Genomic DNA, 16,001 nt, shown 5'->3' on the forward strand with positions numbered 1-16,001 from the left:
AACTCCATCCACACAGGGAAAACAAAAGTACAGCAGGCAGTTCAAAGAAATCCTGCAATGATGTCAACATGAAATGTGCTGCATAACCCTTACTCTCAAAGACTAGATGTATAGGAAGCTTTCAAAGCTAAAACTTTGAAAGGTCACTATATTAGTTTATTTTCTGTATGCCTTTTCAAATCCTTGTCTGGAAAATGTTTCGTTATTTTTGGCAATTATTTGAGTTTTAATTTTAAAAAAAATGAAGAATGTAATGTATAGTTTTCAGAAAAAATAACTACTGCAATATATTTTGAAATGAACTTTTTATGACTATGGCTGAGAACCACTGGTGGGACAGTGAGCAGCCTGGTATTCTGTGACCTGAGTGGGTATTTAAGTATGGTATTAAAAGCATGATCATACTATGTAGTATTACATACTAGGTATTATCATTTAAATATAGTTATGTGTGTTGATCTAACTGAAAAAATAATTTAAACATACATGAGGTTTCATGTATCATGATACATATTTGTTATATTGTAAAATTGGTGTACCTGCTCATCCCTAGGGCAGCAGTGTGGAGTAGTGGTTAGGGCTCTGGACACTTGACCGGAGGGTTCAATCCCAGATGGGGGGCACACTGCTGCTGTACTCTTGAGCTAGCAGGTATTTTACCTAGATTGCTCTAGTAAAAAGTCAACTCTATAAATAGTTCATTGTATGAACAAAATATGTGATATAATTGTACCAATTGTAAGTCGCCCTGGCTAAGGGTGTGTGCTAAGAAATAAATAGTATAAGGTTTTCTCTTTTTTTCTTATTTAAAATAGTCTGCACAATTGACCTTTGTCTCCCAACAACTCTGTGGATGGATCACACAGAACGGCCAATTCTTCAGTTACATGTTAGTTTGAGTTTCAGAATGAGAAAACCAAAGGGGCTGGATCTTTATGAGGTTACAACCCTGGTTATCATTTCACCCATCATCTCCAGGACTATATAAAACACAAGGTTGCTGCACTTCGCATTCATCTACAGAGCACAAGCATTCACAAGTAAGTTTATTTCATTGTCACAAAGACGGCTGCAGTGGATGACTTCAGACCAGAAAAAAGGAACACACACAGAGACTTAGGGTTTTGGTGAAGCGCATTTAATAATTAAACAGAATAGAAAATAAAAGGTTTGAACACAAAACAGGACACGGCGCTTGAGGCCAAATAAAACAGAAACAAAACGTACTATACAGACAAACAGCGGACGAACAGACAAACACGGTGAGTACAAAACAACTATCAATTTACTTTACTTTATTTTACTTTACTTTCTCCTTTTGACTCCAAAACACGAGACACAGCACTGGTAGCCAAAATAAACAGACAAACAAAAACGGACTAACACTAACAGACGGTGAACGGACAGACAAACAAACACGGTGATTACAAAACACTTATTTTATTTTACTTCTACATTCTCCTTCTCTTTCTCACCCGTTCTCCACTCACCGAACACACAACCCTGAGTGAATGAAACATGCATCTATATATACTGTTGTGCCAGGATTCAATTACTAATTAATTATTCACTTGAATCCCAGCACGTGAATTATGTGCAACCTCGTGCTCACATATTAAATAAATAAATAAATGCACGTGAAGTGCAATCCTGTGCCTAAATACAATTATACATTTTAAATACTCGTGCTCATTACCCACATTATATCCCGTGTACCAATGACTATACACCAACATTAACACACAACACGTAACATGTAAACATAAACTACGCAAACTTGAGCAAAGTAAGTAGCAATGACTATACAGCATACATTTCTACTGGGTTTTGTTCCAACAGAGCTCTCAGTTACTAAATTAAACCCTTAATAGAACTAATAATTAGCCTAATCAGAGTTTTTTAAATATTATTGTAAACAGCTGGAGATTTCTAGTTCAATGTAAAACAATACAAGGAACTTGAAGTCTCCAAGGTTTTGTAAACTAAATAAATTGAAAAGTAAAATTAAGCTAATTATGAGTTTAAGTAATTAAGTGCAATTACTTCATTAAAAAACCTGCAGGACAGTGGGTCCCCAGGATCAGGATTAAGAACCAGTGCTCTAAAGATTTAAAGGATGTTGGCCATTTCAAGATCATTATTGAATTGTAGAAGTAATTTGAAATCTCTATGAACTCTTAAATAATTAAAAAGCTCTGATTAGGGCATTTTTAAGGGTTAAATTAAGTAATTGAGAGCTTGGTTGGATCCCCAGGACCACGGTTGAGAACCACCATTTTTAGGAATGGATGTATTGATCAGTTTCTCAACTCAACCTATAGTGTCTGCTGGGTTTTGGTCTAGGCATTTCTGATTATGCTTCAATATTCACATGCAGTGTCATTGTTTATAGACCAAGGGCAAAGGTATCGTATCGGTATTCTGTGCAAAGGTATCGTTTATCTCATATAGAACTGGTTTCCAAGATAAATTGTTTTGCAGTACTATGTGCTAACAATGTACTATACCAGTGGTTTTCAATCCTGGTCCTGGAGCACCACTGCCCTGTTGGTTTTTATTCCAACTGAGCTCTTAATTAACTAATAATTTGTCTTAATCAGAGCTTTTTAATTATTTTACAGAATTGGGACATTTCCAGATATGTAAAAAATTCTATAAGGAACTTGAAATCTCCAAATCTAATATCCACATGCAGTGTCATTGTTTATAGACCAAGGGCAAAGTTCTGTGCAAAGGTATCGTTGTTTATCTCATATAGAACTGGTTTTCAAGATAATACAGTTTTATAGTACTATGTGTGTAGCAGGCTTATATTTATTTGTAGCCACTATGCCACTCCCAAATGGTAATAGGAAGAAGAGGACAACCCTTGTTAAGGTTCTTTTTTTTTATTGAGCAAGGACTTATACAAATACCAGCATCAAATAAAACAGAAACAAAACGTACTATACAGACAAACAGCGGACGAACAGACAAACACGGTGAGTACAAAACAACTATCAATTTACTTTACTTTATTTTACTTTACTTTCTCCTTTTGACTCCAAAACACGAGACACAGCACTGGTAGCCAAAATAAACAGACAAACAAAAACGGACTAACACTTAACAGACGGTGAACGGACAGACAAACAAACACAGTGATTACAAAACACTTATTTTATTTTACTTTTACATTTGGAGTTCAGTTCATTTGGAGCAAGAAGCACTGTGTCCAAACTGTTGTGGTCATTTAACCATGAAAGAGGAAGTTTTTCTGTGTATGTTACATGTTCTTATTTATTTTGTGACACCCTGACCACTTTACACTATTTACACTATTCAATTGCTGTCCAAAATGGCTTCACATGTACCCTTCAGAACTACATCATAAATATGTGAGCAAGAGGATGATGGGAAATTTAGTTATGATTGGTACATGTGAAACCTTGTAAATGTATGGGAACATTTAACACACAAGTAGTCAAAGTTTTTGTTCTTACTGTTCAAGCATTACACTGGGGAGATTGCACCGTGTTGAAATTTTGAAATTTCCCATTGAACTGCATTTTCCAAACTCCACTTTCTCCCTCAGGATCTCAAGCAATAGGATACCTCAATGTCTGGAGATAAGACTGACACGGTGGAGCTGGCTACTCTTGGACGGCCCTTCCGTCTGGGGATGCTGTATGACTGTCGAAGTGACTCACTTGTTCCAGGTAACCGTGACAATGGCAAACATCTACCATGGGGTCATGCCCAATCAAATAACACCAACCTGAAAAGTCAGGTCCAGTGTTTGCAAACTCTGCTCCTGGAGCCCCCTCTGTACTGCTAGTTTGTGTTCTAACTAAGCTCTCAATTACTTAATTGAACCTTTAGTTGAACTACATTTTCTTAATCAGACATTCTGAATTGTTTAGCTGATACACACATGTAATATGTAATACTATATATACGTAACACATGTCCATGAGTCGATGAACTCCATGCAGCTAGCAGAAGATCGCCCTTCTGTATTTGATCTAGTATAGTACCATACACTATGTGTTCATGGAGGTGCCTGCACACTGTAATAAAACTGTATTACTTGTATTGTAACACTTGATTCTCCCTTTCCCCTTATCATCTGTGACGTCAACTGCTTCAGTACGCATTTCTTAAAGGCACAGTGCCCTATTGCAGTGAACCTTGCGCTCCATTAAAAACCTGGAGAAAGACTGGTAACAACTGAATATTACTGTTCAAGAGAGGCCTATCCAGCGTTTTTAACAGTATTGTTCTTAGCTTGCTGGATAAGCACAACATTGATAAGGGGAAAGGGAGAATTAAAAAACAACAACAAAGAGGCATAGCGAACTCCAAAAATAAAAATGGATAAAAAAAAGCAAAAGTGCTGTACCACCACTGAGAGGGACACTGATCCAAAGAAGCTCCGTGAGCAGAAAATAACATTTTGTACGTATTTTTTTCTTGTCTTAAAAATTTAGTTTTTTTTCAAATGTTAAACTGTGCAACAACAAAATGCAAAGAAGAAAATATACCTGTGTGCGCATGATCATTTTAAGTGTGCAACATAAACAACCATTGAAATATTAATAACTGATATATAGAGTCAGAGGAGCGGTTTGGAGGGTTGGCTGGTATTTTTAATTAATAAAAAAATTGGAATGGTATTTTTTAAAACATTTTCCTTATATAGTCAATAGCTTTTGGCAAGTTCAAACTCGCCTATAAAACCAGGTCATGCGAAAGGTTATCGACATGAATTATCAACAAAAATCTTTTGATTTTGTCGGGCGATATCAAACCACTCCCTCGTTTCCACCCATTTTTAGTGTCCGCACGATAGCTCAATTTTGATGGTCGCAAAGTGCTAGATTTGTTCTGGGGATAATTCACTTGTCATTTGTTTTTGTTTTACTACCGGGAAAGAATCTACAGCATCGATCGACAAATGCAAACTTTGATTTGGTCCGACCCCTAGTTTGAATGTTCTGAACCATAATAATTTGAATACATAAAACAATAATATACCATCAGAAATCACCCTGAAATTTCACCCCACCACACGTTAAGCTTAACAGTACATGGCATCATAACCACCCTGTAGTAATATAGTGTATGTGTGTTTGTTGCAGGGATCACACTATGGGAACTGAACAAAATTCGGGATTCCATTGACATTCGCTCTCAGCGCAACACGAATTTTCAGGTTATCATGTCAGACTCTATTGAGGAGAAAGCTTCTTCGTTGGATGTGTCGGCTTCTTTAAAAGTGAGCCTGCTGGGTGGAATGATCAGTGTTAAGGGGTCTGCTAGCTATTTCAATGACAGCAAATCATCAAAGAACCAGGCTCGCATCACACTGCAGTACCGCACCACCACCAGATTTGAGCAGTTGACTATGAGCCAGTTGGGTACGAAACACATTGCATACAATGATGTGTTTGATCAGGGCACAGCCACGCATGTGGTCACAGGTGTGCTTTATGGAGCCCAGGCTTTCTTTGTCTTTGATCGGGAAATCGCTTCAAACGAGAACAAGCAAACAGTCCAGGGAAGTATGGAGGGAGCAATCAAAATGATGGGCCTGGCCGAAGCAGAAATCAAAGGGTCTGTAGCTGTCTCTAATGCAGAGAAGACAAAAGTCGACCAAATCAAGTGTACCTTCTATGGAGATTTCAAGCTTGAATCCAATCCGGTCACTTTCCAAGAAGCCATCCAAGTGTATTCTAAGCTTCCGAACATGCTAGGGCCAAACGAAGAACATGCAGTGCCAATTAAGGTCTGGCTTTACCCATTGAAGCTTCTGAATGATCTGGCTGCCAAGTTAGTTCGTGATATCAGTGTTGAGTTAGTATACCGTTCACAAGGAGTCTTGGAACAGCTGGGGAACTATGAGATGCAATGCAATGACCTGATGAAAAACGAGGTCTCTGCCAAGTTCCATGTGATCAAAAGAAAGGCGCGCCACTTCAAAGAACTGTGTCAAATTTACAAACTGACATTCCAGAAGAACTTGGCTATGGTCCTGCCTCAAATCCGTGGAGGTGGAGGAGAAGAGCGTTTGCTGGCAGAAATCTTGGAAAGGAAAGAATTGTCCCCTTTCAGAGATTCTTCTCTCATTGCATGGTTAGAAGACAAAGAGACAGAGAAGAATGTGGTAAAAGCCTACCTGACAATGATGAAAGACATCAGAGTTTTGGCCAGGAAGAGTGAGCTTGAGGAGGTGATCTTAGACCCTTTGGGTGAGTATGTTCTCTGCCTGGTTTTCACCTCACTGCACGGGGAAGAGCCCTACCTAAAGGAGCTCTCAAACTACCTTAAACCCCAGGAAGCTAATAATCAAGTCCCAGAAACAGGGTCATCTGGTAGAATGCAAGAGCAATGGTTCAGCAATGTAGAAGTGTCCCAGCGCATGAGGAAACTGGCCAAGCACTTTTTGGAGTTTGTGGACACCAACAAGGAAGGGAAAACCAAATTTCTTATAGCTTCTGAAAGTAATACAGCTCATCCTGGAGTGTCTGTCTACCTATACGAGGAAGGGAGGCTGGACAAAACTGACTTCCAGCCCCCATCTAAACCTGATGTCCCACTGGTGGTTGAAAGATCGCATAACAGTATCACCCTCAAGCTAAGGCCCCCTAAATATGGTGCAGAAGAGACAACAAAATACAATGTGGAATATACATCACAGTCAGATCAAGAGCACTGGGAATCTGTATTCACACATGACAATACAGAGGCTTTCACAGTTTTTGATTTGACTCCACATACCAAATACCAGTTCAGATACAAAGCAGTTACCAAACCCGGAGTGAGTGTAACAAGTGACACCTGTGAGATTGTGACCACATATCCAGCTAGCCCACCCACTGAATTCACTACATGTGAGAAAGGAGATGCATTCATTCAGATAACGTGGGGGAAACCAGATGCAATAGGACTTGGGCTCAACGTATGTAACTACAGAATTGAGTACAAAAATGAAGGAGAAGAAACATGGGCCACAACAATGGCTTGGAAGAGAGAGGGAAACCAACTCTGCACTTTCCAAATCAGGAATCTGATGCCAAACACAAGCTATACCATCAGAGTAGCGGCAGATTGTGGGGAAGCTGGTTTGGGCGTCCCAAGCAATGAGGTGGTAGTAAAAACAGATAGGAGGTTTGAGTTTGAAGTAGAGTGCACATTGATAAGAATGGAAAAGCCCTGTATTTATAAACTTCACCTGGAGGAGGAGATCATGGATGAACATCGATATTACAAACGGTGCACTTTGGGGAAAAAAGATGAAAATCGTGAGGAAAGAAGGATCCTTCTGCTTGGGATCCGAGGATTTGACAAAAGCACATTGATTAACGCAATGGTTAATTACATCTTAGGTTGTGGAGACATTTACAGATTCACAATAACCGATGGAAACCCAGGCTGTTCTGAAGGTGAAGCAGAGACACAGTGGATTACAGCTTATGAAATCAATTATCAAGATGGGTTTAGAATCCCTTACTCTCTCACTATAATTGATGCACCAGGATATGGAGAATGGAGTTCTCAGAACAATTTGATTGATGAACAAATCAGGGATTTCTTTCATATGCCTGGAATTCCTGATGACCTCAACACCATCTGCTTTGTAGTCGAATCTTCCTTGGGTGTTAAATCTCCACCTGCAATCATTCAAGCTTTTGGTAGAACCTGCAAAATTTACCAAAGAAAAGAGACTGATTCTCCAGTTTCTGACAATGAAGACCAGTGCAAAGGCAACATAGTCGTCTTTACAACCTGTTCTGAAAACAATGAGCTCCCAGTCCTTAAGTTTGTAGAGGGATATTCGTGTGTTCAGAATGTTTTTCAGTTCAGTAAATCAGGATTATTTACTATACATGACAATGAGGATGAAGATGATATCCAGGTGCCAGAATGCTGGGAAATTACACTGCAGAATGTTGGTGCCTTTTTCAATGAGCTAAATGGATCACGAAATGTGGCTATTTGTAAACCCTTTGAGTACAATTATTGTCTTAATGCAACGGCCTGCGCTTCTTTAACTGCTGATAATCCACTGGGCATTGCTATCCACTAACTGATCTGGTAAATCCAGTAAACTAGAGATATACGTCTAATATTTGGCTAATCTTGCAAATTAATATATAGAAGTATAATAGCTTTTCTTAAAGAATCATATTTACTAAGGCTGGGATGTGCCTAATTTTTGATTGTTTTTCAATTAATCTTTTTATTACCATTATTATGTAAAAACAAGTACATGGATTACCGTGCAACATTACTAAGAGTATTATACGCATTCAATTATGCCAGTTTATGCATATATGAAAAATGCATATCTGTATTTATGGCAATTGGGGGTTAATGTTCCATTGAAAAAAAGTTAGTTAAATCCAGAACAAACCAGTTTACTAACAACCATCCCTGAGAACTACAGTACACACCAGTAACAAAAAGAAGATATCACTGTCCACAGCAGTTCAGTGACAGTGTTGTCTGTGGTTCATATTTTATTATTAACAGGCCTTATCATACATCACTGCATTTTGCTTTGTTCTGTCACCATTAGATCTCTTTTGTTTTTAACATGTTTTATTGTTTTAAATTAGCAAAAGAACAAAGGACATACAGACACAATTCTAAATAAAAAAAACAGTATGAAACGATAAAATAAATGATAACAAAAATAAATATACAGTTGCATACAGGCATACAGAAATGAATAAAACATGTCTCAAAGCAGTGTGTAGAGCAATTTGACTAATGGGAAGTCCCGTTGAGAATATGCTCAGCTATGCTATTAGCTGCAGTCGAACATGAATTTAGTGTAGCCAAACTGACAAGACGTAGCCTTGCCGTGGATCTTTCTCATAAAATAATCTCATCAAAAAAATATAACCAAGTGTTGAGAAGAGGTATATCAGGCCCCACCCATGCCCTCAAGATCACCTTCTTCACTGCAGTTAATGCAGCAAGAAACAAGCGTTTTGACATTCTATGAATATCAAGTTGTGAATCGTCATCCAGAAGAGTACTCCTGGGCACAGCGGCACATGTACATCAATTAAACCAGACAATATTGAAAGTACAGATTTCCAGAGTGGCTGGACCTTGGGGCACTCCCAGAACATATGAAGATATGTGCCAACTGCACCCTGTGTACACCCATGACAAAGAAACAACTGATTCCTGTCACTGACACTGTCGGATTTATTTTGGAAATAGAAATATACTGAAGTTGTGTACGTGACAGACTGCAAGTTTCGAGAGGACACAAATGGACTCAAAATAAAAGCTTCTTAACCACAAAAAGAGAAGTTGAATCAAAGGTTATTCAGGACTGCGTTTTCCCTTTGTGTGCACTTGTCTACATAGGAACAAGCGATACTATTAACCATTTCATAAAATTAATGTGTCATTGGTTTTAAGCAGTATTCATTTGTATGAATTATAAGTTATATGAAATATAGCCAATTTGCCAAAGGGTGTGGGTTATTTGTAAATGTGTATTTGTATATGTTATGCTGCAGTCACTGAGTCAATTAACTCATTAATCTCTTGGGGGTAAATCAAAAACCAGGAGACCCTGAGGCTCTTCAGGACCAGGGTTGGCCACCTCTGCTGTAGAGGGTTGTCAGTATTCGGAAACAGAGACTAGAAGCCTGTCAATACAATAAAATAAAAGCAAATTGGACTGAATTGAAAGACGAGACCTGATTGAACTTGATCCTTGTCGACTCCTGATAAATGTTCAGAAATTCTCCCGTTTTCTGCAAGAGACTCGACAACTTCAGGCTCCTGGTATAGCTGTTGTAAGTATACTGAGCATCAAAAGAAACTTATCACAATTATAACACATTTATTTTTGTAATTATGGACATTGATGAAATATTTTTGGTTTCTTTTTAATCACTTGATCATTCATCCTTGACCATGTGACACGCTTGAGTGACTATGACTGAAGCACATGCACTTAATCACCTAATTAGTGAGACAGTTGATTGGACACTGGGTATGGAGTGATTTCAGCTGCTGAATTGCAATCTTGAATAAAAGCAATGTCCGTCAAGAGAGCAGCGCCTTTGTGCAATGTTGGAGGCTGGACTAGGGCAGCGTACTGTGGCTCGCCGTCTTGGGTGCTCAAGGCCAGCAATTTCAAACCTGGCGAGACAGTATAACCAGACAATGACAGGCCACGAACTGGGAGACCAAGAGTCACCTGGCCAAGATCCACAAATCATTTTGCAGCATCTTTTTGATGTACACACTACTAGCCTGTGACTTTCACAGTATCCCCAGTCCCCCCCATAACTTTAGACAGTAAAATTTCAATTGTTAATCAGCACAATAAAACATCACTGCACCTGCTCTAAAACAGTTTGTCATTTTTCGATCACATCTAGTGAATAAGTGATAAGTTTCTTTTGATGATCAGTATATGTCACAGCAGGGGTTCTCAACCCTGGTCCTGGGGACTCAGTGTCCTACTGTTTTTTGTTCCAACTGAGCTCTCAATTACTTAATTGAACCCTTAATGGAACTAATCAGAGCTTTTTACTTATTTTAAAGAGTTGGGAGATTTCAAGTTACATATACAATGATATAAGGAACTTGAATTCTTCAACTTTTTGTAAGCTAACCTACCAAGTCAAATTAAGCAAATGATTAGTTCAAGTATGGTTTCAATTAAGCAACAAAGAGCTGGATTGGAACAAAAACCAGCAGGTCAGTGGGTCCCAGGACAAGGGTTGAGAACCCATGTGTTACAGTACTGTAGCTACTGTTATGCTACTATATTTTGCTTTTTAGTAGTTTTCTGTATTGGTTATTAATTCTTTTTGGAGTGATGCTCTGGATTTCATTGACTCATTAATCTCCAATAATTACATAAATAATTGCTATGTATTTGCTTATTTAGTTCATTGCATCCATTTTTTTTTAATTTTAATTATTTTTAATAATTTTGTTTATTGTATTTATTTTATCCATTTTAATTATTTTAAATCATTGTATTCACACAGCATTGTTAAGCATTTACTCATTTAGCTTATCACAGTGGTTCTCAACTATGGTCCTGGAGGACCCCCTACCCAAGCAAGCTCTCAAGTACTTAATTGAACCCTCAATTGAACTAATAATTTGCTTAATTAGACTTTTTTAAATTGTTCAGCTTATAAAAAAAAAGTTCCTTATCCAATTTGATACATAACTTGAAATCACTAACAGTTTTAAAAATATTTAAAAAGCTCTGATTAGGAAAATTATTAGTTAAGTTCAGGGTTCAATTAAGTAATTGAGAACTCGGTTGGAATAAAAACAAGCAGGGTAGGGGGGCTTCAGGACTAGGGTTGAGAACCACTGGTTTATTGTATCCATTGTATTATTTGTAATCATGTTATCCATTATAGAGAATCGTTTAGCATTGATTAGCTTTTTTATTTCGTTATTTAATATGTATTCATATATTAGAGATATTTACTCAGTTTGCTGTATCAATTTATTCTTTTTAATCATGTTACTCCTTATATTCATATAAATTTTAAGCATTTACTCATTTTACTCAAGTTGTGAATCATTCAGCTTTTATCCATTTTTATTCATTTTAATCATTTTTACTTGTTATGTTTGAATAAGTATATCATTTTGAAAGTGATGGGAAAAGTGTAAGTTTAGTATGGTTACTAGATTAATGTTTATTAAGACCCACTTGTTTGACCTTGTTGTGTTATTCATGCCGTTGTTCTCTCGTTCAAATAAAGACTTGCTTAATAAAAATGAAGGATGTGTGCATTTGAATTTGTTTTGGAAAGTCAAAGCCCATTTATTATTAGTGATCAAGAGGACTTAGGCCTGGACCAAATCAAAACTTGCGCATCCCGCTAATCGCACTTTACAAAACTGTATTTAATAGCATTTATAGCATAATATTAAACACTATTAAATATAGTTTTGTAAAGTGTGATTAGCGGGTTGCTCAAGTTTTGATTTGGTCTGTGCCTTAATTTAAAACCTAGTCATTAGACCTTGTGATAAATAATATTATCCAAAACATGACAAGCCCAACTGGAGTTCGCTACAAACAAACGAAAAGTCCTCCCTCCTATTTCCTGGGGATACAGGAAAAAAGAAGCTACATCAATGAAATTGAGAGTATGGCTGACAATAAAAGACACCTAGAATGCCCTTTTTTCCAATATTGTGCCGGAAGCTCGCTAAGGTACAGTTCCGGGTGGTTTTCCACTGACTTTTTTGTCGAGCCAAGCAAGAACCAATCATAAAACTGGCCCCACAACCTATCTGGTACCTAGCTCGGCTGGTACCACAACCTATCTGGTACCTAGCTCGGCTGGTACCACAACCTATCTGGTACTGGCTCGCTTGTAAGCAGGCCAGGGGGCAAGGTTAACTGAACTCGTACATGGCGTCAGTCAATCAGTGCACTGCAGTGAAGGTAAACTGTACTAGCTAATTTTTGTTTTTGCAGTTTAGCTGTCCTGTAATGTAGTTATTTAATACAGCAAACAGAATGATTTAAAATGATTGATAATAGTGTTTGCTACGGAAGTGTATTGGTGCCACATAGAATTTTTTTTTTTTTACTACATAGTTAACTCGTAAAAACTGAAGACTGTTTTTGTGACTTAAGTATCTCATAAAAACAAAAGTCATTTTTTTGTGACTTGGGTTTTTATGACATAGTTAAGTAGTAAAAAACTGAAGTTTCATTTTAACATGTGTTATAAGGCAGGATACAGACAAATGATTAATCTCTCAGTTCCAATATAGATAAAACATCAACATTGAACATACTCTGTAGACTTCTGCAGGACACAGAAACGTGGAATTTGCATACACATGATGTATTTAAGAGAGTTAAGATCATGGTAATATAATGGTGGTAATGGTGGTAAAATAGCAAATTATCATTGTCTGAGGTCATTGACCTTTCGAGGACATCAGAGGTCAAATCCAAGATGGCTTCACGTCTAAAAATGACCTTTAGGGTATGTGGAAACACTGTAGAAAATGTCATGCTTTTATCATAAAATGCACAAAACATTTGCTTATCAGCTGTACTAATGGGCAGCAGTGTAGAATAGTGGTTAGTGCTCTGGACTCTCGACCAGAGGGTTGTGTGTCCCCCAACTGGGGTTCAATCTGCTGCTGTGAGCAAGGTACTTTACTTAGATTGCGCCAGTAAAAATATAATGTATAAATGGGTTATTGTATATAAAAGAAAATTGTAAGTTGCCCTGGATAAGGGAGTCTGCTAAGAAATACATTAATAATAATAGGAAAAGTAAGCTAAAACTGTGGTAAAAGTGTGAAAACACTGCTAAATTCACTATGGTAAACTTTCATCGGAGTTGACCTGAAGGTTTAGATTAGATCTCCTGTCACGTGGGAGACTGTGGTTCCCCAACGTGTAGATTTATGGGTTTTTTTTGTTTATTTTCTATGAAATATAGTAGACAGACCATCAGGATGTCGTGGAATTCATGTTTTGTCTTTTAATTCCATTTGTTTTCAATATTATTATTTTGTTAAACTACAGGGAAAGTATTAACAGGTTTAATTCACCAGTAGCGTGTTTGCTGCCACCACCGGTACCCTGAGGTACTGCAGCTAAGTAAAGTAGAAGGAGAATGTTCAAGATCATTTTGCAATGGGCCACACACAAAAAAAAAAAAAACATCACCAATTACTGTGATACTGTAGGCATAGATCCAGAATACGGTTGTTAAACAATCCAAAGTAAACTGTTAAAAAGAATCTGTAAATCAAATGCTATAAACAAGTACAGTACTTTGCTTTATAGAAGGGTGAAGGTCAGGTTTTGGTCATATCTAGATATATGACATACTGTATTTAGATCAAGCACTCTAAAACAACTGATCAAAAACCACAAGCAAATCCTAGTTGTATGCACCTGATTCAATCATCTGTTGAAATAACTTACTAAAATTGTGGGGACATTGTTCCAACTGAGCTGTCAATTAACAATGTGCTTAATTAGACATTTAAAATAGTTTAATTCATAAAGATTTTAAGTTACTTCTACAATTTTACACATGGAATCTCCAAATCTGTAATGTCTTGCATGCTACTACTGCTATACTGTACAAAACAATATATATATATATATATATATATATATATATATATATATATATATATATATATCCTATTGAGAGCTACCATACAGCACACTGTACAAGACAAGTACAAACTGGAAGTCTTTTCATTTGTGTTTTAATTTGAAATGCAACCTGATGAGAACTTGTCAAATGAATGATTCTATTCAATAACAACACAGATGAGAATATTTGTGTTTCCGTCATTATTTGAGTAATGTTTAATTTGTAATTGTGTTAAGTGAAGCATTTTCCAGCACAATATAACCTTCTATCTCATTTTAATAGTTTAATATAATGCAACATATATCTATTATTATACATATTTTATAGCAAACCATAAAGTTAAAATAAAGATTAATATACTTGTATATGAAAAAACATGTTTCATATTGCCGTGGCCCTCACCAGGAGAAGCGGAATGATAATGGACAGATAGATGGATGTTTCATATTGCCGTGGCCCTCACCAGGAGAAGCGGAATGATAATGGACAGATAGATGGATGTTTCATATTGCCGTGGCCCTCACCAGGAGAAGCGGAATGATAATGGACAGATAGATGGATGTTTCATATTGCCGTGGCCCTCACCAGGAGAAGCGGAATGATAATGGACAGATAGATGGATGTTTCATATTCAAAATACAAGATATATGAACAACTTTTATGTATACATTTATTTTTTTGCAGATATTTCTTGCATGACATCTGTAAAATATCTATATTTACAGTGTTATGTATTTTCTTTACTCGACTCATATATGAATCACATATTGAATCCCCTAATTTGATATACTATATGTGGACGTTTATGAAAGTGGCCATAATTGTAGTATGATGTATATAAACATATACACCGATACACGCAGAAAACTACTGCAGTAAACAGAACTGTACTGTATATCTCCGGCATCTTCAATATGAATACAGCTGACAATTAGAAACATAAGCAACAGCACAGTATATATATCCACCTCTAGCAAACCATATTCACACAAAGATGATTATAAAAAGAATATTATTAAAAAAAACAAAAAAAACATTATAAAATAAAAGATAATAGTACATTCTTAAAGGAAACTAAAAAGGCCCTTTGCAATTTTACATTCATTTTGTCTTTGAGACAACTGATTTCTGAATGTCAGTAAGATTTTCTCATGGTGTAACGCTTATAACAAATGATTTTCATTATTGCTGTATATGGGTGAGTTATGGATAGTTTCCACCCAAAAATAAGAGCTCAGTTTTATTTGTGCTGCCTGATTAAACCAGCAGGGTGCAGCATTATTGTACATTGAATTTGCAAATTAAGAATTCCATTCTTTGTGGTCCTGAGTGTCTCCCCTGGTAAAGGCACAGCTGTGTGGTGTGCAGGGAGACTCATACAGTCAGGAGTGGGCAGGTTTGTGTCCTGGCCATGCAAAATTGATGGCACTCATGTGGGTTAAGGTAGCAAAGCTCTCATAATCACAGTACCGTGGAATCTGTTGGCCAGGAACCCAGAAAGCTCAGAGCAGGGCATCTGCAGGGCCAGTCCTCCAGAGGCCATTAGCTCACTGAGCTCTCAAGTTCCTGGGTATTAAAAGAGAAAGATGGCTCTCGTTATAAGATGCCTACTGAACTTTTGTGTCTCCTGAGCTGTGTGGGGAGTTGCTGCAATGAGGAAGAAGAAGAAATAATTCACTGACAGTCTGAATGGAAAGGGAAGGTCTTGAAGGAAGGGGCAGCAGTTTGGAGTAGTGGTTAGGGCTCTGGACTCTTGACCGGAGGGTTGTGAGTTCAATCCCCGGTGGGGACACTGCTGCTGTACCCTTGAGCAAGGTACTTTATCTAGACTGCTCCAGTAAAAAAAAAAAACTGTATAAATGGGTAATT

The 16,001-nt window shown here is 37.3% G+C and overlaps 1 protein-coding gene across 2 annotated transcripts; it reads left to right on the forward strand.

Moving 5' to 3' along the window:
• The first annotated feature begins 1,030 nt into the window (after positions 1-1,030).
• Positions 1,031-11,760, forward strand: LOC117416401 (stonustoxin subunit alpha-like). 2 transcript variants are annotated; one of them, XM_034027445.2, is made up of 3 exons: positions 1,031-1,262; positions 3,575-3,698; positions 5,121-11,760. In XM_034027445.2, exons 2-3 carry the CDS (start codon positions 3,599-3,601, stop codon positions 8,066-8,068), a joined length of 3,048 nt encoding a protein of 1,015 aa, XP_033883336.2. In that variant the 5' UTR covers positions 1,031-1,262; positions 3,575-3,598; the 3' UTR covers positions 8,069-11,760. The 2 variants fall into 2 exon arrangements, with proteins under 2 accessions (XP_033883336.2, XP_058869427.1); XM_059013444.1 differs by lacking the exon at positions 1,031-1,262 and adding an exon at positions 2,927-2,981.
• The last annotated feature ends 4,241 nt before the right edge of the window (positions 11,761-16,001 follow it).

The sequence above is a fragment of the Acipenser ruthenus genome, chromosome 45, assembly GCF_902713425.1.
Source record: "Acipenser ruthenus chromosome 45, fAciRut3.2 maternal haplotype, whole genome shotgun sequence".
Lineage (NCBI taxonomy): Eukaryota > Metazoa > Chordata > Actinopteri > Acipenseriformes > Acipenseridae > Acipenser > Acipenser ruthenus.

Bases quoted from the DNA above. Each gene is read 5' to 3' on its own strand.
- LOC117416401 (XM_034027445.2), top strand. From the start codon at position 3,599: ATGTCTGGAGATAAGACTGACACGGTGGAGCTGGCTACTCTTGGACGG. The intron at 3,699-5,120 runs GTAACCGTGACA...TGTTTGTTGCAG, and splicing joins AAGTGACTCACTTGTTCCAG to GGATCACACTATGGGAACTG.